General features: G+C 37.6%; 1 protein-coding gene and 1 long non-coding RNA gene across 2 annotated transcripts; one reads left to right on the forward strand and one right to left on the reverse strand.

Moving 5' to 3' along the window:
* Positions 1–1298: 1298 nt before the first annotated feature.
* LOC100182117 (tyrosine-protein kinase transmembrane receptor ROR2) lies at positions 1299–21520 on the reverse strand. The gene is made up of 20 exons (XM_002130036.4): positions 21502–21520; positions 21072–21201; positions 16833–16920; positions 15723–15769; positions 13341–13461; positions 11269–11450; positions 10033–10072; positions 9732–9871; positions 8470–8669; positions 7990–8178; positions 7642–7756; positions 7232–7380; positions 6502–6624; positions 4575–4685; positions 3334–3489; positions 2969–3147; positions 2651–2780; positions 2399–2518; positions 2185–2261; positions 1299–2001 (listed from the first exon to the last, which is right to left on the reverse strand). The coding sequence occupies exons 2-20, from the start codon at positions 21130–21132 to the stop codon at positions 1668–1670; spliced, it is 2562 nt and encodes an 853-aa protein (XP_002130072.1). The 5' UTR covers positions 21133–21201; positions 21502–21520; the 3' UTR covers positions 1299–1667.
* On the forward strand, positions 4712–7225 carry LOC113474418. The gene is made up of 3 exons (XR_003396080.1): positions 4712–5990; positions 6463–6643; positions 6984–7225. It is a non-coding gene; the product is annotated as an uncharacterized LOC113474418 (long non-coding RNA).
* Positions 21521–26700: the final 5180 nt, after the last annotated feature.

The following is a 26700-nucleotide window of genomic DNA, read 5'->3' on the forward strand; positions in this document are numbered from 1 at the left end:
CTGCCCGTTGAAACAATATAAGCCAAAAATACCCAGTCTAAAAAAATCTGTCGTTCGCATCAGAAATCGTTGTTGTGATTGTTTTCACGAACTTATTCCGCACTGTCTATTTAGATCACGACTTATGTTACTCATATCAGCTTTGCTAAACAGAAGCGAAACCCCTACGCGAAACATTCTTGTGTATTCGGTGAGATTTCCCAAACAGCCGAAACTAAACCCGTCAATTCCACGCGGGCCATAGAAACATTATACAGGAAAGAACAACTTAAAGACTCCCACTATGGCGCCGTTGTAAATACAAACTAGTCACCTAATATTGGTTGTCTGTTTACTTTGGTACAAGTTACACGTGTATATCCTGTTACACATGTTATACGACGAATTCACACCTTATGCGCACTGCCGAATGTCTTCTTTCAGACAAGGCTGTCCTCTTATATATACACTGTACCACATTATGTGTTTATAACGTAAACGTCCCCATATACACATGACCTATACTCGAAGTGCTAATGCTCATTCTCAATACATGTATACAACAAAACTTAGGCCACCTAATTAATTATAGCACAAAACATATCACAGTTATTAACAGCAAGCCTCTTTGCTACTAACAGTCTCTCTGACTTGCTAAACGCAGCGGATTGAAACTGCTCTAAACTTCAATTTAAGTTCAACCAATACCCTCAAATACATAAACCAAAATTATACCTTTATACACATAACGTTATACACCCTGTATTTCTCTGTCAGACTTGGTAACGGCAAGCATACAAACTTTAACGCAAGTTTGAGTCGGTAATAATTAATTCCCGTCTTTCAACTAATCTTTATTCTCACACCTATCCACGCTTGGCACCTCACTCGTGTGTTTTCCACTTAATGACGTCACCAGGCACACGACGACAGGTTCAGTTAATGAGGCAATAAAATTTTGGCCGGGAATTTCAATGCAATGCTGATGGCTGGAAGCGTGCGGCACCAACTTGGGCGGTCTTTGCCACTTTATACAACGTTAGAGTATATCACTTTGGGAAGAGGAGGAAATATGCAGTGTATGCAATTTGAACAATTATAAACCTCATACAGTTAGGTGGTTTTCAATTATAGTTGTTACTCCGCGTGTTTTGCAATTATAACGCAAATGTAAAGACGCGTAATTATAAGAGTTATAAACACTAAGGTTCGAATCCAGTACCAGCGGGTAATTGTCAAGTACATACATCCCATATGACCCTGATGTATTATAAAATAACATTGCAGGCTTTAAAGTCTAAAAACATCATCGACTCAAAATTTGTTGGGCTACTTTATATACGAACAAGACATGCTACACGAATACAACAAAACATCATCGACGCTTAGATAGAGAAGGCAGACACCTTAATACACTACAGCAGCCCCTTTGTACATAACGCACCAAACGAGGATAAGGTGATAAATAAGAAGGTGAAGAAAATATGAGAAAGAGATAGGATTTGTATGGCGGGGGCGGGCAGTAGGTTTGTACCTCGAGATACGACGATGGATATAATAATGAAATAGCGTTTCTTATCATTAGAAACAATTGGCGTTGTTATCCATTGTTCTTTGCGAGTTCTCGAATCTTCGCTATATATGAACTTCTGACGAATATACAACCGCTAGGTGTCAGTGAAAAGCGATCACGTGGTCTGGTTTGCATCGCGACGAGCGACGACGTCATATGTCTCGAAATCTCTGTGTTCCTGGGGAAGCACCGCGTCATAAGACTCAGGAACGTTTGTGACGTCAGTCGAACCCGAAATGACGTCAATGGGGTAGTATCGATGTTGGGGATGTACCGGGTGGTACTCGTCCCTTGATGACGCACGACTGCTGACGTCACTGGGGTTGAAACGTCGATCACTGGATGATGGATAAGATCTCTCAGATGAAGAGACGGGATGACTCTTCCAGGGAGCGTTTGTTCCGGTGGGAAGGGTTGTGTACTCAGGTGGTGGGGATGGTGACGTCACACTGACAAAATAATGACGCAGTTTAGTAAAATTAATGACGTCACACTATCAAAGCAGTGAAGTTTGGTGAAAGTCATTTAGTGAAACTCATAACAAGAAATGAAAATAGTTTTTATTTTTTAGTATGGACTTTATGTAGGAATTATTATCCGTATGACATCACTAGTTTATTACGTCATCTTACCTGGAAATCATTTGAACGTTCTTCATCGGCAAATCGACCTGGGGTGTTTTCCAACCGTTCAGTTTCATCAGGATTTCCTAAGATATGAATGAAAATGTTTAAATATGGGGGGGGGGTTAAAATAGCAGTATTTATTAAACCGATTGTATTTGATGCATTTGATGGCGATAACTGTGTCATTTTTAAAGGACATTTGTATAGAAATAATACTTACGGTAAAGGATGGTCTTTGGTTTGGTTGTGCACACCAACATTCATGCATGAGTGAATATACTTTGGCTGGACACTGGTCAGGACATGTAAGCAACTGTCGACGACTGATCATATCCAACACCTGCATGAGATTAAAGTTTATAATCTATTCTACTCTGCATGGGTAAAGTCCTGCAGCATGGCACGCCATGGAATTTCGGCCATGATTGCCGCTAGTTTAGAATGTACGAAGATAAATTTCAATAGAACTTACCTCATGGTTGCTGTATCCACAGTAAGGTTGCAATCCATAGCTGAAAATTTCCCACAGAAGAACTCCAAACGACCAAACTGCAGACTTGTCAGAAAACTGCCAACTGTGAATAGATTCCGGGGCCATCCATCTGTTAATGTATAAGTTTTAACATCTATTTTTCTGTCCATGTATACGAAGACAGGCATTTTATAACTCGATAGTGAACGTAGGGTGTATGAATATGACGAATACACCAAGTGTCGGGTGTCTAAGAAAAAGCATGCTTTACCTTGATAGCGAGCATGATGTATACCACGTAACAATAAAGCAACTTACCTGATTGGAAACATATGGTGACTCTGTGGTGGTGTGTAATAACTTGATGCATTCGACTCCATGATAATACCAAGGTTACATATCTTCAAAGTTCCATTATTGAACATTAGAATGTTTCTTGACGCGATATCTCGGTGTACAAAGTTTTTACTGCTGAGGTATTCCATGCCCGCAGCGACCTGTGGGGTAAAGTAGATTGTTACGTCATAGTTGTTATACGCCATGCACAGATTAGCGTCGAAGCTGCTGTACACTAAGTGGGACGATTGTGTATTTGTCGATGTGGGGTCTTCATTCAAACAAGGCACTGCTTGTACAGTACAGGTGCCTGCTATATATGTCCACCTGCGTTTAGAGTTACTTACTTGAGCTGCCATGCCGACGAAGTTCGCGTGACTCGCATTGTTATCGATCGGTGGCTTGGTGACGTCATTCGCGGGTGACTGCATCGTGAGTTGATCTTGCAGAGTCGGCAGGTCGCTGTGTTCGAACACTAAACATTTCGGGTGCATCGCTACCGCCTACAAACACACAAAAAGATTCAAACTAAACCACAAGGTCATATAGGTTCATTAACAAAGGGATTGCGTTACACGATCCGTGCTGTGACGTCATGCTGGTGACGTCACAGCGGGGAAAATGTAATGATACAAATCAATACAAAAGCGAGGCCTTTTGCAAGTTACTAAATTACTTTAAACATAAATATTTATGATGTGAATTACATTTCTATTAGCATTTATACGGGAAACAAGTTTGAAGGGAAAATGTGGAAATGCGATAATTTCGACGAATATGGTAGCGATTAATGCTGTGTTGCCCCGACCATATAAGCAGAGATAAGTTAAGCGGATTATCCGAAGCAGTAGTTTAACACTTGGTTACAATTGCGGTTTAACTTGTGGTTAGGTTAGTCTTAGTGATTTAGTTCAAAACCACTTATTCAGCCGTTTGCTTATAAACCGCATAGTATGGATTATCGTGTCATAGTATAACTGTGAATCTGTATTATGACGTGGGTGTAAACAAACATAAACATCTTATAAACTTTTTGTCGTAACACGAGAATTACGTCGTGTTATTATGACATAACAAGCTCAGATACGCTGACACGTCGCGAAACTGTTTATAATTTACTGAGTCGAATTGGCCAACGACTGTGTGAAAAATTTAAGAATCGTGACCGCGAAAAGGCAATACGCAAGTTAAGTCAACAAAAACAAAGAGAAACCTTTGGGCAAAAGGTCTAACTTTGTGGCACTGCAGGTGTTTGTGAATGTATAGAAACGTTCTTTTGTATATATTTGTATTGTTCTGTTCTCTATGGGTGAAGTCCTACATACGGTAAGGCACATCTGGGACCTGGGATTTAGGCTAGAGTTGTCCCATCACCCCAACACCCAGGGTGCTACCCCTATAGACAACACCAAATAGTGAAGCCTGTCGCTTTCGCAAATATGGAAAAAGTTACGTGTGTGCCAAACTGAAGAACCCGCTATATAAAGCTAAATTTATATACGTGTGGTTATACAACACATCTGTGTAGAATAAAATATATGGTTTAGGAATTTTCTACGTTTTTAAGTGTTGTTAAATTTTTTTTTACCTTCAAGCAAGCGACATTTTGATGATCAATAGCTGAGAACAATTCCAGTTCTTTGTTGAAAACTTCCAAGTGAGATTGCGTGTAGTTTTCCTGCAGGGATTTGATTGCAACCTGAAAGTTAATTGGTTGATTAATTTATTAAATACAAAATTATTCAGACTTTAACTTTCAAGGTTAAATGTGCCTTTAAAACAAAACACTTATATGATAAATCTGAGTTGCCCTGCCATGCGCGCTTGGTAATATTGCGAATTCTTATGCTTTAAATCGGTCCAAAAACAACCCAAAACGAATATTACTTTAATTAACTTAAAATCCGAAAGATAACCTAATATACTTTTAATATCTTAGAATTTTAAATATTTACGATAAGGTTTGTTAAATAATAAAGAAACAGTGTTAATGAGCTAAATATGAAGTAGAGCGAGTCTACGAGAAGCCCGCTATTTTATCTACCGATACAAACAATACACGGAGACTGTCTTAGATGTTATCCGATCTAATACAACGATGTCGGAGATAGGCACGGGTTGTGGACATGCGGGTGTCTCTTATCTGATAAGACATACCCTGTATTCTTGGTTTCCGTGATTCGAAGTTTAATATTCGCAAAGGATCGAATTCAAATGAGTTAAAATTACAATTAAGGTTTTGTTTTTGAGAAAATTCTTTTCGAAGTCGGTGTAACGGTGATTTTATAAGTTGATAAGATTTTTATCGAAAAGTAGACTATACATATATTTTTATCTAACGCGTGTTTGTGGCCTGTAACTTTCTGTTAAGTCTGTGTAATTGTAATTTGGCATTAATATGTATTTTCTTTCGTAAGGGAAAATATAAACGATTTTGATTGTATAGTACTATGGAGTAAAACACGAGTTTCGTTGGCACATAATGTATAGATTGAACCATGAACCAGTATGTTACCTTAACCTACTGTAACAACGCAATGTTTATATGTTTATAGTAGTTAAAACATCGGCGAGCGTGCACATCCTTTTAAGGGACGACAGGGGTTAGGGAGTTACAGTATATCATTCGATGAAGCTGGCTTGGAAATTTTCCAGTACTAGTGATTTTGACTGAGTGGCTTCTAACTTAAAATACGTTTTTTTTCTCAAGATTTTTCGTCAATGTTGTAAAGTAAAAGCTTTTAACGAATTAAAGCCAAAGACTTCGCCTTGACTACGTCATTGTGTTTTATACTTCAGAGTAATTAAAATAACTTTTAAGCACAGGTCGGAGAAACTTGCCACACAAAACGAACTTCTATTAACGCAATTTTGTGTACACTCTCAACACTTAACGAGCGCTCGAAGTTTTCTGTTCTGATTAACATTCTCAAAGCATGAAGCGATCGAAAGGGGCGAAGTTTTAAAACGAAGTTAGAGTCCAAAAACCCGCAAAATACCGGAGGTAATAAGACAATTAGCTAACCCAAACCATCCATCATTCTGCTGGGTAAAAAACGAAATTGTGTTGTTGTTGTTAGCGATAGAATAATCCGTGAACTTATGACCGTCAGTAACCCGAGAACAAAACTATAACAAGTTACCGTTGACGGAAATTTTGGGGGATTAGGACAGTCCTTGTGCTTTCGAAGTAAAGCCGAACTGCAAGCGAGTTTTCGATTACTGAATAAATAGCAGCTTGGATTTGATTGACATGTTTTGAGAACCAATTTCTAAACAAGTAAGAGTTGCCTTCAATCTGTTCCTACTATGTTCATTTAAGGGTAAAAGGCCAGCGAATTGGGCTAAGAATCCCCTAATTATATTGGACTTAAGTGTAATGGTCACTGCCTGTGTTAACAACTGGTTCGGTTTCGCAACAAAAACTACTTTGATGTAACTGTGACGTAATAAAGCTGCTTCCTAACTATTTGAAGTTCTCGGAACGTCTTGGGCGTTTGTTACGTCACACTTACCGGATATCCGTTCGCGAAATTTGCTTCGTTGGTGAGACGGGCTTTGAACACAGGGCCAAATAAACCGTGACCGATGTTTGTTTCGAAACGAATGGAAGAAGATTGGACTTGGTGAACTTTAATCTGTGGGTGGGAACACGAGGTTATTAAAGCTGTATAATGCGTGGGTTGGAATGGGATTTTCGGTTATTACGCAAGTATTTACTTGTAAATATGTATGGGGAATTGGCATATACGAAAACATGCCGTTTTAAGTCCATGTCGTTCAACTGATAGTTTTCAATGAATATTTATTAACCATTTATGAAGTGTAACGAACGTCGTTTTGTTAATACCAGTTCTTTTATTGTTATATCTTTATTAGAATATTCGGAAAGCCATTTTGAAAGCCCTTAGACGCTTTCGACGTGTTTTTTGAAATAACACAATAAAATGTTCGGTAGCTTTTCTTTTGATAAACTGGATACGTATTATTTGCACAGGAACTGGTAAAGCCTTGGTTTCAACACATGGCAGACGGCACGGTGTAATGAAAGTGAATGGGGGTCGTGATGGAAATTAAAACATCAGAGAAAAGGGACGAAAATGGAGACCAAAGCTTATGATGAGAGAAAGCGGGTCGTTATAAAACAAAATATGGCTATTCTATGTGGGTGAGGTCCTACGACAAAACACACTCGTGTCAAAGTTGTCGCTTTTTTCAAACTTGAGCCGCAAGTTTACTACTAACCTGATTGGACAGTAGCGGAACTTTAGACTGAGATGGTGTGCTCTGATTGGATGGTTTTCTTCGGCAGCAAATGCAGTATAGGCTAATAGCAACGATTACGATTAATGCACATCCACACGGTAGGGCGATGAACAAAATGTTTGTGGATGCTGAAACAATACACGAGTATACATTATGTATTATCCAAATGAGTTTAAGTTTATTTTTTGAGTAATGATTATATAGGATAAGCACATGCGCGATAAAAAGACAGGAAAACGACAGTTTTAAACACATACAGCATTTTCAGTTATAAGTTTATTTCGACTAACTGATTTCGTACTAAAGTTATACCAGTTACAAGACATATTTCAGATGTGTGTTGATGTCTTACTGCAAAATACCTACTTCAAGAATTAATCACTACTTACAGCATTTGGAGATTTTGCAAACTTTTTTCTCAGTTCTTTGTTCGTCAACAAAACACCAGGGTTGGCTCATCCCGTGACCGGGGTTGCGACAAAAGTTATTTCCACCAACGAATTTCTGTTTGTGATGAAACATATAAAGTATGTCCAGCTAACAAAACGCTAGTCGATCTATCTTTAAATTTTGTTAGGTTATGAAAAAACATTCAAAGCTTTATCATTTAACAAAGATTACAATAAAAAAATGCGTTTTACTTCGAAAGCTTGGAGAAATTGTGCAAAAAAAAAATTAGTACCCATTGATATAAACCCAATTACGTGCCCAATAGTTGGATATATTCAGACACACACCTTGTCGGTCATGTGTGCCGGCCATGACTTGCACAGTTCCCCAGTTTCTGCGATGTTCGTTCTTCCCGTGTATTCTGACCCATCGTCATTGTAGCAATCATCTTCACTAGCTTGTGGGAGTCCGACACTTGTGCATTCGGATGACTGCGAAGACTTCAGAATGGAGCATTTTGCAGTGTCGAATAGTTGCTAGAGATGAAAAGTTTAAATTGGTTAAGTAAAAGAAACGACAATTTATTTAGGTACTTTCACAACCCCAATACTCTCGTTTTACGTAATACCACCTTTGAGTGCTTCTTTTTAAGTGCCGATGGAAATGTTTTTTTGAGCTATATTTCATTTGAACTTGATAAATGGAATAAGAGCAATTAAAGTGGCAACGTCTATGTTTTAACAAAAAAATCGTAAACAAAAAGTTATTAGCTGAAACGACACGATTTAGCATTTATATAAACAATTATAATACCAGTTTTATTATACCTTCATAAACGGATGCTGTGCGCGTTGTACGTATTCCTCATGGCAGATATCATGCTTGAGGGTATTACAATCTTCTTGGCATAACCCGTCTCCTTTTACTAGGTCCCCTGTAGCGTTATGGTGGCAGGGACGGAACACGAAATAACAAAACGCGGGAACAGCAAACTTCTGGCATTTCTCTGATACGTGTCTGGTGTCCGCTGTAATTAAATTAATATTAGAAATGTTTAATTGTATCCATGTAAAACTAGTTCGCTATAAATTTCGTGTCCCGTTTTTTTTATTTTAAAAATTGATATGTTTTTTTTAAAGTGGTCGGAAAAAATACAAGTATTTTGTTATACATGGTCGTTCATGAGTTACCGCGTTTGTGTGATTGATTGTTTTATTGTCTTTTCTTGGAACGGTATGAAATGCCCAAATTTTATAAATGCCTATATTCTCTATGTATTGCGCTCGTTGACTCAATTTTTAAACTTCTAAATAAACTTTCTTGCCGCAAAAGTAAACCTAAATTTCCGCACGTGATACGGTACTTAGCATGGCTCAGTTTGGTGTCTTTATCTACAGCACCTCATGTCAAAATGCGGTGATTAGTATTGAGAATATAGACCGCATGGAAGGCCGAGATAGACCCGATACAAACATAAGTTGTTGCAACAACATTGATCCCCCCACGATACAAGACTTGCACTCTATCGTTGGAGTTAATTAAAACAGATACGATCAAAGCTTGGAACCGGATGCTCGCTGGCAAAATACGGGGAGCGCCTAACAACCATGGATGGAGGGGAAACAAATCGTGTTGTTGCGACCACAAACACAATTGTTATGTTCGCCATATGTCATAATGTTGAGCTGCATATTACTTGAACGTGTACTTTAAGACTTAAGTCAGTCACATGTAATATAACCCGTTTATGATTGGTTATAAGAGCAGATGTTGTTACAGTTTCCGCAAAGGAAAGCAGATGTTACTGGTTTGATTTTTCAGCTTCAACCTTTAACCTAAAGCTTGTATTGCACACAAAGGGGTGGTTCGGTGGTATCAGTGCGGAGATTGACATTTTGATGGAAATTTGCGAAAAAACAATGCTTTGTAAAAAAAGGTAAAGAAAAAGATTGTTTTGGGGCTTGTAAGTGGTAAAGATCTATTGGGTTAAATACTAGTTGCAGATGGTCTTCTCGCTTTTCGACGTTGTATACATGCAGAATAGTATCTATATTGACATTATTTTTATTATATGTATATTATCACTTACATATTTGTGTGAGGGCAGTTGTTATTTGGGATTCCATAAGAGATTGAGGAACGAATGCTTCAACATAGATATCCACACCATTAAGGAACTCAGCGCATGCAACACCCGTGTATTTTTCACATTTACCAGCGAAGTAGTCACTAAAAAATAATTGAATAAATGGTTAGATTGTACCTATTGTCTTGGAATACAGTCGGTGTAACACGGGTGTTCTGTTTCATACTCCTCGTGTCCGTTTACAAATTAACAAAGTATATATCAAAATATGCAAATTTTTCCATGTGCAAATCAGTCTACTCACATTTTTGGCTTTTCGTTTTTACCAGGGGGCGGTGGTTTCCCTAAACGGATAAAAACATAGAAATATATTAAAAGCTTATTCTAGCATTAAGTAGTCGCCCTTAATCCGGTAGTGTATTTGTTCTAAATACGATACTAGGGTTTTAAAAAGTCAATCCACTTTGAAAATAAAAGCGAGTGGGATTAGATCAAGCTGGTATAAGATCAACTGAATTCACCGTGGCGCCATTGAATACTTGCGTTTAGAACTCCCGTTGTGGGAAAACCAACAAAATAGAATTTACTCTTGAAAATAGTCCTAAAACGTCATACTGACGTATTTGGGAACTTTTCGTAAATATTTTACTTGAAATTTTTATGATTCAAAAATAAATATGGGCTTAACATTTAGTTGCGAAAATTTTGACACTAATTTGCTGCAATAGTAGGATATTCATTGAATAAATCGTATTTGGAACAAAATAAGTTGTAATTATTGATGATTCATTTTAACACCAGTTATTGTACCAAAGTTTTGTACTTTTTGTTTGAATCCGGAAATTTTAAAATGTTTCTTAATTACGTTTAATTAACGGCTACAGCTGAGAAACTTTGCTATATTTAGAAGTCCTGACTTTTGTGGGATTCCCGCTTTGTAGCAAAAATGAAAGAAGCTAACGGTTTTATAAAGATCTTAGAATGAAATAATCAAGTGCCACGAAATAAGTAACCGACAAAAACATTGGACTATATCTTTTTAGCCATTTTACTGAAGGTGCCCCAAATATCAAGCTGTTTTAGCGGTTAAATGCAGGCAACTAACAAAGAACGTTTATATTTCTAGATCTGTGTTATATTTATCCCTGTTTTGATTTTTTACCCACTTGGGTGTCGAGAGTTGGGGGTTAGGGGGTTACAATTGGGAGACACGCGATAAAAGATTGGGGGGTTGTTGTATCCGGTTAGGGGGCTCAAGGGGTTACCACTTCTGTCAAGTACCCCTGTGTCGAAGAGTGCGAGCGGAAAAAGCGACAATCGCGGAATTTAATAAAAGTTATTTGCAGAAAAAAACAATTTTTTATGAAACTTTGGATAATTTTCGTGTTTATATTAAAATGCAAGGAATTAAAATAATAGAAATATTAAAATACTTTATATCAAATAAAAAACTGTATAAGCAACTCGCAATACAACTTTTTTCCAAGGAATAAATATAACTCATGATTAAAAAATAAAATCATATATCAGATATACTTACGGAAGGATACTTTTAAGTGTGCAGAAGTTTGTACGCGACTGATGCCGTCTGATGCTTCACATCTGTATAGTCCCGAATCCGATGTAAACACCTCTTTAATGCGCATGCGTGAACCCCATTTGCGCTTAACAATGTTCACTCTTTCGTCATAAGCAGGGTCAATGAGAAGGTCTTCTTTGTACCTTAATAATACGAGTTGTTAAGTAACTGTTTATCGTAATCGGTATATACAAACTCGCATGAACTTAAATGGTTAGGTATTAGGAAGTACAATGTGTATTTTGTTCACTTTGATCTATAAACACCATGTAACTTTTCCGTAACAATGATAGTTATTTATTTCGTATGACGTGGAGAAGTCACGAAATTGCTATCATTACGTAATGATACCGTGTAGGGATTTAGGGTGGAGCTGTTAGTCAAAATACAAGTTTTAAATCAACTGTAATTTTGAATGTTATTTCGATTGTGGGAAGTTTAACTCAAAGCTTCCGGGTTCGTATGCCCATGGGAATATTTAATAAAGGATGGCGAAACGAGGATAATTTTGAAAAGTATCCTGCTGTGCTTAATGGAAGCTTAACGAGGCTCGATAGCCAACTTTGAACTGAAACAAATACTTTGAAGATAGGAGTTGTATTCTGTTTCTTCTATACAACTGTTGCGTTAAAAAAATTCGTTTGAATCCAGTCTAAGACGAAAATTATGATAACTATATGTTAGGGGCTGTTTTGTACAGACGGTACAGACAGGCAGGCTACGTGGGATTAGGTGCGAGTTTTAATACATATTAGGAGAGCTGAGTTGCTGATGCGGTAACTACTTATAACAGGTATATCTGTTAACTGCAAAGATGCTAGCACTTAAGGTGCATCATAACAGCAATCATCGGATAATTCGTAGAAACAACAATGTGGTTTAGGTAACACTGACGTGCCCATTTTACCGATAACCCGTGACGGCCATGACCGAGATAGATACTTGACAACGGGGCATACCGGGGGCTTAATCGCACGCTATACCGCCCAAAACGCGACAGGGCCGAACTTTATTAAGCAAGACACACCTTTCGTACTGTTGCTATTTTGGTCCAATTTAATTCCTTCCAATAATGCGACAAACTCAAGGTTTTAACCATCAAAACACATCCGTATTCAAGCGTGACTGACGTAGCGCCCTAAATTAATTCAACCATGACGTAATATTTTAAAGCTCTTTAGACATTTATGAAAAATTACAAAACTTCTCAACAAATTAGATCAGTAGCCACATTAACCAAAATAATGCAATCTAATGAACAAAACGAAACGCCACCCATGGTGTAGTACGCCGAAGCAACTCCTTCAAAGGCTTTTAACCTGTCATTGTTGGCCATTTATCTAATAACACCCCCAACAGGAGCATCTAGAAATGTAAGAATGCCGAGAAACCAATACCGAACTCCCTAATTCTGAATGACGAATGTGCGCATCATTTCGAATCTAATTTTCAAAGATTTCGACGGACAAAAATGGACTTGGTAGATTCCAATTGATTTCGTGTCAATTTGAAGTCATAATGGCAATACATTAAATTGTCAATACGCGTTAAAGTAAACATTACGCTATGAGTCATTTGTTTAGCGGCCATTGAATAGTTATATGATAAATATATTGGGTTAAAATGTCCTTTTTCTACATGTAATCTTGCCGTGAGTGTTTGGCGTTCAGCTGTCAATCAAATGACGTCACTTGGTATGGTTATTTGAAGCAAACATTTAATCTAATCCGATTATGCGCGAGGCGCGTGTAACAGGATAATGAACGAGCGACAAAACTGTTACGAAGATTGTGGTTTGTTAATACAACTATCTTTATTTTGACTAAACAGTTTACTAACTGTCCCAGCACCTTACGCAGATGTTGGTGCCGAAAAAACCTGCTGCATGCCAAAAAACGCCGACAACCAGCTGGTTTTAGAAAGTGGTTATCGACTGTTATTACTACGAGAATTTTTAACGTTTTTAAAATACTTAAGTAATAATCAGGGTTTAGAACCAAAAACCAACAAACTGGGATTGTTTTAAAACTTACCAAGTGAATGTAAGATTGGTCTGAGATGCAGAAGCGACTTTGCATTTGAAGTTCACATTATCACCGGATACAGCGTTTAAACTACGCATGCGGGAAGCGATACGAAGTGAGGACTCCATTTCTGCAAGATAAGAAAGTTATTCTGATGACTTCAATGAGCGTTAAGGATTTATAATTTAGTAAATGCAACATGGTTTCTTAAACTTTGAAACTTTCACCAAAAATACATAATTTCGAAAAAGTTTAGAAGCTGTGTCAAGTTCGAAATTTTAAAATATCGGTGATTGCAATTAGACGCAGCATATTTGGGTTACTACAGTTTAAAAATCGAACAGGAATAAACATGTCTTAGTTAAAATTTAAGATTTTTTTAGATTTTTCGTTAAACTTCAGCTTGATGTACAAGTTCTGTGTTTCGTCACTCGCTATTGTGACATCACAAGCGAAAGACGTCAACGCTCTTGCAGCGCGATTAATGGCGGCCAAACACGATAACGCGGTGACGAATCATTTTGCGATTTTAAAACCACGTGATTGGAAAAGGCGGGAAAAACAAAGGAATAGTTCTCGAAAAAAGTGTTTGTCTGTTATTGTGACGTAGGTCTTCTGCAACAATCGCTACGTCATCGCGTCTGGACGAATTGGAGCGATTCAAAGTAAATGACGTGTCAATGCTCATAGTGACGTGAGTGGCGCATCACAATGCGCTAAGACAACACCAACTAATGGGGTTGGCGGGGCACGAGTAGTGCTGACTGAAAATGGGGCTTAAGGGGGTTATCTATCGAAAAGTGCAAGTCCCCTACAGGTGCGCTCACTCCTAGGGTGATCAAAGACACCGACTGTAGGGGTAAGGGGTGTCTGTGGGACGAGTATCTTAAACTTCTGGGACCACGTCAACTGAACGACGTAAGCCGATTTCAAACTTGAGCGTTTTGTTTGGAATTTAAAATGTTGGTTCGAAATTTTGCAGTTCGAAGCAAAAAGTTTGAGATAAGTTATTTTAACATTCATTAGACGATTGTGTCATTTTACATTGAGAAACTATAGAAATTCTATAAACCATGACCCTGGTCATACTTATATGTGGCAAACAAATGACATGACGAATAGAACCCTGTGGCGGTATATGTTTGATTGATATTTTCTTAAGGATAATATCTCCATACACAGATAAATCAAAGCCTTGTTTTGACGATCAACCCGTCAGCTGGTGTTAATACGAACTTGATTTATGCATATTTACTGTTTGCACAGATTTTGATCTGTCTCGCCTAGCATTATGTATAGAATAATGTACATGGGCGTGTTTGACTTGAAAAGATCGCACTATTTTCACATACAGGTTCTGCGGTGAACTTTCCTCTATTTTAAGCGTATGTTGAAATTTATGATTAAATTTCTCGCCTGACCGTAACAAAAATATTTGCATAGTTCTGCCAAATAAGTTACCACAGACATCATATATAAAATATATATTATGTTTATGCCGTTGCTTATAGCAACTTAAAAACACAGCCAGTGTGCTGATTGGTTAATCTCATGACCCGTTCCCGCCCAGTGGGGATTATAACGTCATAATGTTGGGTTATTGTGACGTGTCTTTACTTTGATTACGATGATAGACATAAACCACTAACCACTAAAATATTTTTGCATTTTCTAAAATTATATAGTACAGTGGGGGAAGACGGGACACTTTTAGCATAAAATATCTGAATATCTAGATCGTGGTTTAAACAATTAACAACAGTCTACGAGAGTAGTGATGAAGTAACGGTTTCATTCTTTGTATGTTCTTTGTTTACTACCAGGTGGGACAAGAAAATAGGATGAAAAGGTGTCCCATTTCCCCCCTACTATATTATCCACGGTCTACTAGAGATATGCATACGTACATAAATTAAACGTGCGTTTTATGGCATATTTGTAACCTGAACACAAGGTCAAATATGATATACGATTCTGAAGAGCTTTTGAAACGTTTATAAAAATTCCGTTGTGTCATTTTCCGGAAAAGCGTTTCTCAGTTTTGTGTTCCGCATATGTTGGCTTGAATAGCGGGAATTTTGATTTATGTAGCAATTCAGACGTCACTATATCTTATATGTGCAAATACTATTAAATTATGACGCGTTTTATAGGAAGCAGGGAGATTTTTGCAACACGGAAATATTCTGTATCAAAATTTTGCAAAATTAATAGTTTTGTAAAGTGACACGCGAGTCGGACTAATTAGACATTAGTTACGATCATTCCTAACCACTATTAGTCTAATTAGAGCGACCACACCCCACTAATATAAGTTCAGCGCGGTCAAAGCAAGGTCTAAAACGAAGGAAATTAACTATTTGAACTCAAAAAGGAAATTCGCCGACTCACCGTCGTCGCTCGTGTCTACTTCCGTCTCTTCCGCGACTCCGTTCGATCTGGAACAAAAGAAGATTCGATTGAATCAAAACATGAGAGAACAATGCTGGTACAGCTGTTTACACAAAAGAATCATTGTCAAGCACTGCAGCCGCGGTCGGCGCGTTTTTGCAGCGAAGAATTTTCTGTTTGTTATTTAAGATTCCCGCCTCATTTACTTGAAGGTTGCTCAGAGTTCGAAAAAAAAACAATTTTTCAATATTTTGGGATCCGGTTCCACCCGCAAAGTCACGTTTGTGTAGGTTTAAACTAACAACAATACCGCCTAATGTGACGTAACAAGCACATGTTGTGAGGTAACTAATGACCCGGGGTGAGTAGTTAACGATGCATGAGAGCAAACCCCAACAGTTTTTAATTTCTCTAATAAACATCCTCTTTTGCCCGGAAATTACTGGGTGTTCTGCTATTTAGATTAAATTAAACATATAAGCAAATATTTCAGGCAGTTAAACACAAAAGAAATTGTTATTTATCGGCCCTTTAGAACTAACTGTCAAATCGTCACGTTTTTTATCCAATAAACTGAAACGTGTGGATTATAAATCACATAATGACGTCAAAGCTTAAATTAAAGTTCTTTAACACTGTAGTTAAACCGCCCACAAAAACGAAGGTGCAATTTAACCATTATGTGACAAGCGTAGACACTTTACGAACAAAGATATCAAACAAAACGATAAAAACGTGTCCGTAATTAAGTCGTACATCGGAAACATCGCAAAATGCGGGCAAGACGGTTACTGGCTTGGCTTAAGCTGTGTTCTAACCAATGTAGATTACACGAGCTTAAACCGTCCATGGCGGTCCGTGGTAATGAAAGTAAATATTAAAAGTTTAAACCTCGCTTAAATTTGTTTCGAGACAAACTTTAATGAAATTATGACCAATATTTCAACTTTAAATGAACTTTTGAACTGCGAGATAACAAGTTACTGTTTATGACGAATCCCAGCTCAAAAAAATAAACTAAGGTCTAAAGACAATTACGCAGCTTCGTAAAATTTTTAAGACGATAAATTGATTGTGACACTTACGTGCCCATTTATAAAACTAACTTACATTGGATCGGTGCTAGCGGCGTGTAGAAGGCCTGGCAATCCAAGGAATTGATCTCTAAACGAACTTCCATCGTCAGTACATTCGACCACTGTAAAAAATAATTACCATGAGTTTTATTTCATATAATAAGGTAAGAAGAGGTGTATGATGCCACTATGTAAAATGACACCCTCGTTATAACCTTCTAAAATTAATTTACTTTCGCTAATAAAAAGTGGTGAAGAATAGTGTCCATAAACATAATGTACAAATCAAATAAATCGTACACCAATGTTTGAAACTTAATGTTTAGACCAAATTTGTTGTTGTTTTAATTTAAGCTAAATTTCCAAACTCTATATAAAGTGCTCGTATATATCGTCACTCAAGAAAAAGGACGGAAAAATGGCTTTGCGTTGGTTTATGGTTGGGTGGTGAACAGCTATCTAAAAGTTCCTCCCTTACTGTTGATTGTGGGCATGGGGGTAAAGCAATATAGGATCAACTAAACCAACTGGCGCCGCAAGAAGTGCATATAACATACATTAGCTGTGCCTACGCCATTACAGTTAGACAGTAACAATGATCAACCCCCCCCCCTTAATTACAGCGACGAAGAGAAGGGAATCGGCCGCAAAACGACAGTCGTCAAAACCGGCTATGAATTGTGGAAAAGTATCAATTAAAAAGCGTGGTGGCTAAACCTAAAATATTTTGGATTTGAATCGCTGAAAACTGGTTCGCACCAGTTCCCATGGGAATCCGTATCTAACTGCATGTTCTGCGAATTTATCCTGGCGACAGTCGCTTAAATTCCTCGGTTTAATCGCCGCTTAGTTAATTTGAAACAGATTCGGCGCCGTGGTTTGGTTTACACGGTACTGATGACGTTGAATTGGTTGCTTAAATACAGGTTAATAATGAAACTAACAGGTTGCGGTTTTGGGCGGGTTACCTAAACCCTGTTTATATTTAAACATAGTTTTTATAAATTCGGTTGCGAATTTGCGGTAGTCTGAAAACGCGCCCCTAAAATTAAAAAAAAAATTCAAGAAAATTAAAAACTTTTAAACATTTTGAATGTAGGAAAATTAATCAAACTCAAGTAACTTATTAGCACGCTAAAGCCTAGGGGTGAAGGTTCGATTCCAGCGCGGTAAGGGAAAGTTAGAAACAGTTACGACCTCATAGAATGTGCGGTGACATTTTCAAACGAAATTGTGATATTTGAAACGATTCGGTTGAACAGAAACATAACCGCAACACTGCAGTACAAATATCATATACCACTGATGAGGTTAAAGCGGTTTAAACGAGTTAAGGGAACGAATAAGATACTCGTGGTACATCTGATTCTGCATTCTGAGGATTTTTCCGTATATAGTGTTCGAAAACAGCTTTAACAAAAAAGGCTACCGGTTAGGTTTATATGAGTTTAAAACTAGGAATTGTAGTTACGAAAATATGACAGGGCACCAAAACAATTTGGAATACTCAACTAAAACGTCACCCTACGTCATTAGAAAAGGTTCTCACACATCAGTATAGATCTAGTGTGCTGGGAACTTTTAAGCAAGTAGCATAATCCTACTTAAAACGTTAAAGTGTTGGCACAAGTCAACCTGCGCTAACTCGAGAGAGAGACCACATTTAAGTTAAGTGTTCTCGAACGTTGAGTTTTATTTAAACCTAGTTTGGTCGACCAGCAATTGAAAGAACTATATTGCTGAGAATGCAGAAGGACTTTTGAATGTAATGTGTGCATTTGGAATTTTGCAGTGTGGATTTTTGAAAATATTGTGAAATATATGCTGGTGGTTAAAAAACATACAAATACGGATAGTTTCTAAACTACCTCTATTTATAATAAGATGTAACCCAAGTTTAACTACATTTTCTCACAAGTGAAGTTTAAGTATAACGATTACATAAAGACAAGTATTTTAAACGTGGTTAATTTGCCAATGATGAATTGAAAACGACCGGAACTGAGACCTGGAAGGCATTTTAACACAAAGCATTTGGTGCGAAAATTATTCAGTTTGAGACTATAAGCGTTTCATCCAGTCTTTAATCAAGAACTAATGGGTTAGCCTGTTCAAACATATGAAAGCCACAAGCTTCCTGTTTTAGATAACCGTCACAGCTTCTGATTAAAACGTGATTTGCGACCGTAGCGTTCTTCGGCGTGTCCGTGTCAATATAAATTTTGATAACTAAGTCGACGCTTGATCATTAATCTTGTTAAAGCAATATGACATGATGACACATGAGCTGTCTTATACGGATCAACACGTCTGCAAAGTTTACTTTAGATAATATCAATTTATAAGAAGGACTTAAGACAAAACATTAAGTCAAGATTAACCGAAAGATTAAGTAAAAGGCCTGCTGGTTTTAGAACATAATTTCCACTTTAAAGTTCCCAATTAAACGATAACAAAAGCAGGATTTTAAACTAAGCCTAAAAACGAACAAAAATCTTCCAAAATTAGATTTAATTATTTCTGACATAGCTTTGATTAAATTTAAAGTCGCAGAGTCCTACGTTATGGGCAAACACTTTATCAAATCGAGAACTTAACAATCAATCAAGCAACTGTACTGGACATCCAACCCTGGAGCGCTAGCCTCGGCATACCAGGGGTTAGGGTATGTTTATATATACACCGGATAGCAACTATAAATTTGAACTTTTTTGCCTCATTGCTTAGAAAGCGTAGGTTGTTTGAATTCTCAATCCGTCACACCAGGACCGGTGTATATAGTTTAACTTATCTAACAATATTAGTTAAACCGCTGTGGCTCTGCGGTATGCTGCTGGGTTAATAATGAAGATCTAATCTTAAATTTGCTCGATACGAATCGCCCGCAACGACGCACATGATGCATGTAAGACCTGCACGGAATTTAACCGATAAGGGTCGGTGGCGTAAACCTTTAAGGTGTTCAAATGAAAGCAAAATGCTGGAACATGGGTAACGCTGCGGGGAAACTAAGAGAGAGATTCGGTAACTCCCGTTACTTATTGTGGCCAAATAGTTTTAAACCACAAACTGAGAATTAGTTTAAAACAGGTTTGAGTGGTTTAGCGGTAAAATGACATACATACAGCTTTACATAAAGGTACATTATACTGATAATTTGAATGGGAAAGCACGTGGGAAAATTTAAATCTTGCATGAAAATATTTACTAGACTATATCCGCAATTAAAATTCCGTTACGTCTTAAATGTTATTTAAATGCGTCAGAATAACAATCCAAAGACCGTGGAATGTCATGCGTTCACATGTGTGGGCAAATAACTTGTGTATGTATTCGTAATTACAAGGTCGCTATAACATTTCTGATGAAACTTGCGTTAAAACCGCGAATTCAGCAGAATGTGCTGTAATACCTAGGGCAGCTGCCATGTTATGCGAATAAAAAGGTAATAAATATTCATTCTACATTGAACGTGTCAGTTAAGTTGACCAATAAATCACTAAGCGCGCAAACATGTCTCTCTACGCGCCGAATCAAGCATCATGTACAAGGTTATGGGGTCAAATGGAAACTGGTTATTTTCTCTCAGTAAAACGTGTTCAAACACTCGCCTTTGAAGCGGTGGTCGAGCTGTATTTATTTCACGCATAGACGCATTAACTTAGGGAAAGGAAAGTTAAAAAGGACGAACCATTCGAGCCTTCGGTTCCGCCAAATGCCCACTTCGAAAGATATCGTGCGACGCTTGGCTCACTAAGCCTTCTGTATCATCTGCCCCTTATACCCCCTTTGCCCACCCCTATAATCTAGACCCGGGGAAGTGAGTTGCCTTTCGTCGCCATTGCGCTGCGCTTTATGACGTAACCGCTTCCGACAAAGGGCCATTGTTTTGATAGCGCGAAGACAAAATACGTGTCATTTTGTAAAGCAAAGTCCTGACGTCAGTAGTAACAGGATAAAATCGAAAACAAGTCGGTTAACTTTTATCGGAAATATTTTTAGCATATGTGTTATTATTTTTTTTAGTAAAACACCAGTACTAAGAATATAAAACACTATAAATATCCTTAAACCTAAATCAATACGCGACTTTTCGAAAAACATACATCGGAAAAATATTTGCGAATCGGCCGGACTTCGGAATACGAATCGCCGCAAATGGTTGGTTAAACACCCGATCTCTAACCGCGGAAAACATTTGTCAGTAAACACCGCATTCGCACGATGTAATCACTTAAGCCAGGATAAATGTGAAACTAAATACCAAACTTACCTGTTGCCAGGACGCAAATCCACAACGGTATCGACATGACGTAACCGGTATGACGAAACATCTTCTGTGACGTAGATTGAGCTGTTATGACGTTTAAGCAGCAATCAAAATGTTTAACTTAACACAACTTCTGCCAAGATAAAACTTAACGTTAATCTATATTGTGACATCATAAGTAAACAACAATTGCACTTTTAGATATATATCTTTAGTGCATTCTATGCACGCGTTTTTCTAAACTACTTCGAGCTTGTCAAAGTCAACCACAGCGCGAAAATACCTTCGCTTTACTTCTGCAAGTGCTGCGTGTAAATAATAAAGGCGCACTGACGCTACACAGCTTTATAAAAAGGCTCAAAACGCTTTTTTGACGTAACAAATCTTCTATTATAGAGTATACCATTATAACACCATTATAAGTCTGACTTACATCTTAAATGTTGTCCATTTATAAAACACCTGGTATAACCATGGACGAATATTTAGTGCGTCACTAGTTGTACTAATTACTTAATTTCCTGTGCCCGCGTCCGCTCTTGACTCCACAGCGTTCGAATGACGAGTGATGGTCGAGCGATAGCACGCTGCGCTTTATTACGTCACAATCTTCTACCCGAAGCGACCGCGTTCCAGAACGTCAATAAAGGGCGGGCGGGTATCGCGGCGCTCTCATCAGCAAGCAAAACATTATCTTTCGCGTCTTTAGACTCGCGAATGGCGCTATCAATTAAACACGCCAAATGCAAACACGACGACACCGTAATGCTTGTTTCGGCTCTTCTGAGCAAACAACGTGCATTGTTACGTCGTTCGTTGTACAAGCTACCGTTAAATGCATCGATTACGATTGTCGTTCCTTGTTGGCTGCATTGTTTTGTCTTCTACCAGCAAATTAATAGCTCGACAACGACAGACAAATTTCCAGAAGATTAGTGCATACCTGGTACTTAGGACACGTTGCGTATACGTTCATATTTGTGCTATGCTAATCCTATGACACGCTCTTTAGTCTATTTTAGAAGGCGCATTTTCCCAGGTGCAATGGCTCCATCGCATCACAAATGAACAATTTAGGTAAAAAATGCTATTGCTGAATAAATATACGCGAAATTATTTTTAATTGAGACGCATTATAAAAATTTTAAAGCTGAAACTGCCGAAAAAACGCATTTTTCTATTTTTACTATTTTTTCGTTTTCGAACGAGGAAAGAGAGCATATCCCAGCCATGCAGGCATCTCAACGTTTTTTCCTTCGGAAATATTTGATTCGACCACCAAAGTCACTGGCGAATTAAGACCCAAGTCTTAAAAACTGACACCCGCCAAAACCACTGATCCGTGTCCAATGAAACAATAGCAATTGTTATGCAACAAATACTTTAAACCAAGACACTGTTTGCGTTTCACATGGTTCTGGATTGCAAGCATAGCGTTCGCTAAACACAGATTATGTCATTAGAATACGTCAGTGACGTGATAAAACAGATTATTAGACATGCAATGACCAAATACACCCAAGATAGACACGCGATAGTGAGAATCGATCATTTTTAGCGATTGTGACGTCATAATGATGTTTATTCAGTGACATTAGAACTTCCGGAACTTAACATGTAGATTGTGACGAACAACTGTTATATGAGCGAATAATGCAATTTTTAAGCAAATATTTTGTTGAAGTTAGCACGAAAACGATAAATTAATTGCATATTTTTTAATATATACCTACAGCATATTTTACGACTTTTGTTGTACCATACGCACCTATAGAAAGTTACAAGTTATTTTATTAAAGACATTTTCCATATGCTTTGTACACAAACAAAAATATAATGAAAACAGTTTTCGCACCCTCGCGTTTCACTTCGAAACTGCCTCCTATGAAGTGTAACCGCACGATTATTAATAACGACGTGTAAGATGCGAAACAAATTACATCGTTAAGTTTATACCACAGAGGCTTTACAACATTTATGCCATCATAAGTCAACCGGCCATTAAAAGCAGACTTATGGCCCACAACAGTCATATAAATCTCTCAGATAATGAGAGTGATATATACAGCTCGTGTTATAACCATGCTGGCGAAACGTGTGGTTCGGGAGGTATATCGGTTCGAGTCCAGTCCGAGTCCGTTTACAACTTTATCTTTTGAATGTGTGTGGTTCGGGAAGTATATCGGTTCGAGTCCGAGTCCGTTTACAACTTTATCTTTTGAATGTTTTTTAGTAATTTAAATTTAAACTAGTTTATTCAACTGTGGACAAGGATAGCTTATAAACAAAATCATTAAAAAGTAAATTTATTAAGCAGAGTTTTAAAACCAGCTTTAGTTTCTGCATAACAAAAATACTTGATTTTCACTCAAGACTAAACATGAAAGTTTTGTTAACATGGGACCCCTTGTTTTCGTGAGACCCTTTGTTAGGCTTAACAGTCGAGTCTTTAAATTCTGCCAATGAGGCAAGGAGAGAATTTGTTTGATTTGCTGCAGACCAAAATCAAGCTGACAAAGTGAACGGTGGAGCTAAAACTAGATGTTTTGCTGATTTTCTACAGGATCAAAGCTGAAACTATAAATTCTCGAACACCACAGCTGGGGAAATGCACAATTAACCTTAAAACAACAAAACATTTATCATTTTAAGTTACCCAATAAAGATAAATTACAGTAACTTCGTTACAGGGTTAATTTAATCTCTTTAGATCGCAAATTAAAGTGGGAGTTACCTCGAAAGTACAGACCGCTAAAATGAGACATAACAATCTTATAAAAGCATTTATTGTTAGGAGTGCACAACCGGGAACATTTGTAATCATGGCAACAAGGAATGTTTTTGTACAAGAGACCAAAAATGCAAACGATTTTTAATAAAAAAAAACGGAAATCACTCGAATGCGATTCGTTACGAAGTAATTTATGTTATTAATTAAAAAAAATATAGAGGGAGGTAGTCCTAGAGGTATTGGGTTCGAATCCAGGGCAAATGTGTCAGATTATTTTCATTAGTATATATGTTGCATTTAACAGTACAGTTTGTTTTAAATGCAAGCAAAAATGGTGGCTAGCGGTTAGAACTTTTACAAACCTTTAAAAGTTATGGTATGCGAGCGTGTGAAATTGTATTTTCCCATTACCAAACATACTACGACGTTGTAAATGAAATGTTGTTGATTTTTAAACTCAGATCCGTGACGTAACAAACCATTAGTGACGTTCACACCTCAATCCAATATTGTGGTTGCTTTAAAAGTGCTGTATTTGTCACAAAGTCCTGGGAAATATGCAGAGTATGCAATATATACTCAGCTATCTCGTGTATACACAAGCATGCTCTTTTCCGTCTTGCTGCCCAAAGAGGTTAAACCAATCTGTTTGATGCTGCTTCTACACTACAGACCCTATACACTATACAGCGTAATGAGAGCAAGAACATATTTTTGTAAACCAATTTATATTTGTTGCACGATTTTTTGTAAACCATTTGCTTATATATGGTAAAGTGGGGAAAGGCGGGACAACTTTAGCACATAATATTCAAATATCTTTATTGGTTTTAATTAACGACGGTCTATAGAAGTCGTGGGGATACGGTTTTATAATTCTTTGAATGTTCTTTGGTTACTACCAAATGGAACGGGAAAATATAATGATAAGATGTCCCACTTATCCCACCTTACTGTATATGTTTATTCATAATGCACGATATTGCAAGATATGGCCTTTGCCACCAAATAAATCTAAAAGCATACAAGTACAACAGGTGTAAACTGCTTCAGAAGATTGTAAGTGGGCCTCACATTTAGTGCCAGTAAAATGTTCTTTGTTATCCGTTGTAGCAGAAGCTAAACCTGGCCGACTAAGTGTCGAATCAAGGTTGACTAACGGGCGTGTCCCCTCTGGTACATGGTCACGGTTTTTGAAAGTAAAGCACCGACGAAAGTGGAAGCAGCTGCTTTGCTAAATGCTCTGTTTTTGACTTACAACGCAAATTACTCAGAATCCTACTTCAGTGTACACTAATTAAACCTTGGCACGGGTAGAAGTGATAAATTTTGTGTCTTGTACAAACAGAACAAAAACAACAGGCGGTACTGAAATAACAATTTTCTCAACAGGTCTACGAAAAAACAACAGCAGGTCGGAGTATCTGTCGAAATATTTTAAGTGTTGAAACGCACTTATACCTATAGATGCCTCATCTAGAGATGAATATGAGGATAAGTAGAAACATAGCAAAGTTTTAAGCCTTATTTGTTTTTCGGAATGTACCAAGTTAAATTGGTGGATCAGCAGAATTTTGCAACGTGATGTAACGATAAAATAACGAGTTAGGCAATGGGCAGAGTCACATTCAAATTCCAAGCCCACTTGCCTGCCTCAGCCATATGGAACAGCAGGATAACCGGTGTTATTACAGACTTGTATAAGGATCTAAGCAGATTTTTTAACAATTTTAACTTGTCTGGGTAAGTATTAAGCCCAACCCCCTTAAAGTCCCGATTGTGTACGAAACAGCTCAATCAAAAGCTCAACGGGGGATGTTAGACTATTTGAAGCACCGAACAGTGTGATGTGCCGTTTTGCTACTGACTGCCACCTAGCGGGTGTGTATATTCGAATTATTGTACACTTGGTAGGGGTGTTAAGCGACTTGTAAAACGCATTGAAACGTTATGAATATGCAACAGGTCACAGGCGTATGTTGTAAATTTATAGACCGTGAATGCAGTACTGAGTGGATAAACCTATATTTGGCGGTAACTTTTTTGTTATATGCATATATATTATACTAGTCTACGTTAAATGGATTATATTGTCTATGCGATAAAATATAATCACACATCAGTTGTAAATTTGCATAAAATTTACTTACATTTTCCTTTTCGACGCTGACAACTGAACAATATATCAACCAGGCAAGCATGAAGTTTCAATTTTTGTTTCCAGGCGGCAACTACAGGTATAGGAGCCGGTAAGGCGGAAAAAAAGAGAAAGGAATTTGATTCTAGGAAATAAAGGAGAAAGGCGCAGAGTAAATACTGCCTCACACCCACACGGATATATGTTGTGAAACTAAATGCACACGAACCATATCCTGGATTCCATTATAGATTAGTCAGTTATTGTCGACAAGTTTGCAACTCTTCATGAATTAGGTTGAGCATGTAACTAGATCAGTCAATAAATATAGATATTCTATAATCGACGTTCAGGTGTTGAACATTTCCAAACTTTGCAGTAATTAAATCCACTCGTGCTGTGATGACTGTACTACTTATTATGTAATGGGGTATCGTGGTATAGACTCAAGAACAGTATAGTTCATGTGGAGGTTTATGTGAAGTCACAAACCTTTCACGTCATGGAACCGGACGTAAAGGCAAATACCTTCCTCCTATGAAAAGTAGTTGAGGCATACAAGCTTTATTATTAAGATGGTTTACTTTATACACGTTAGAAATTCCCATTAAACCTGTACAGCAGGATATAAGGAGATTGTAGTTTATACTGTAAGTTCCCCATGTAACCTGTATAACAGTATAAAACAGGAACCGTAGTCATTCGTCTCTCCAATGCCCTAGAGAAGTGCGGGTAATAAAGAGGGAAATTGTTGAGAAAACAGT

Source organism: Ciona intestinalis, chromosome 8 (assembly GCF_000224145.3).
Source record: "Ciona intestinalis chromosome 8, KH, whole genome shotgun sequence".
Lineage (NCBI taxonomy): Eukaryota > Metazoa > Chordata > Ascidiacea > Phlebobranchia > Cionidae > Ciona > Ciona intestinalis.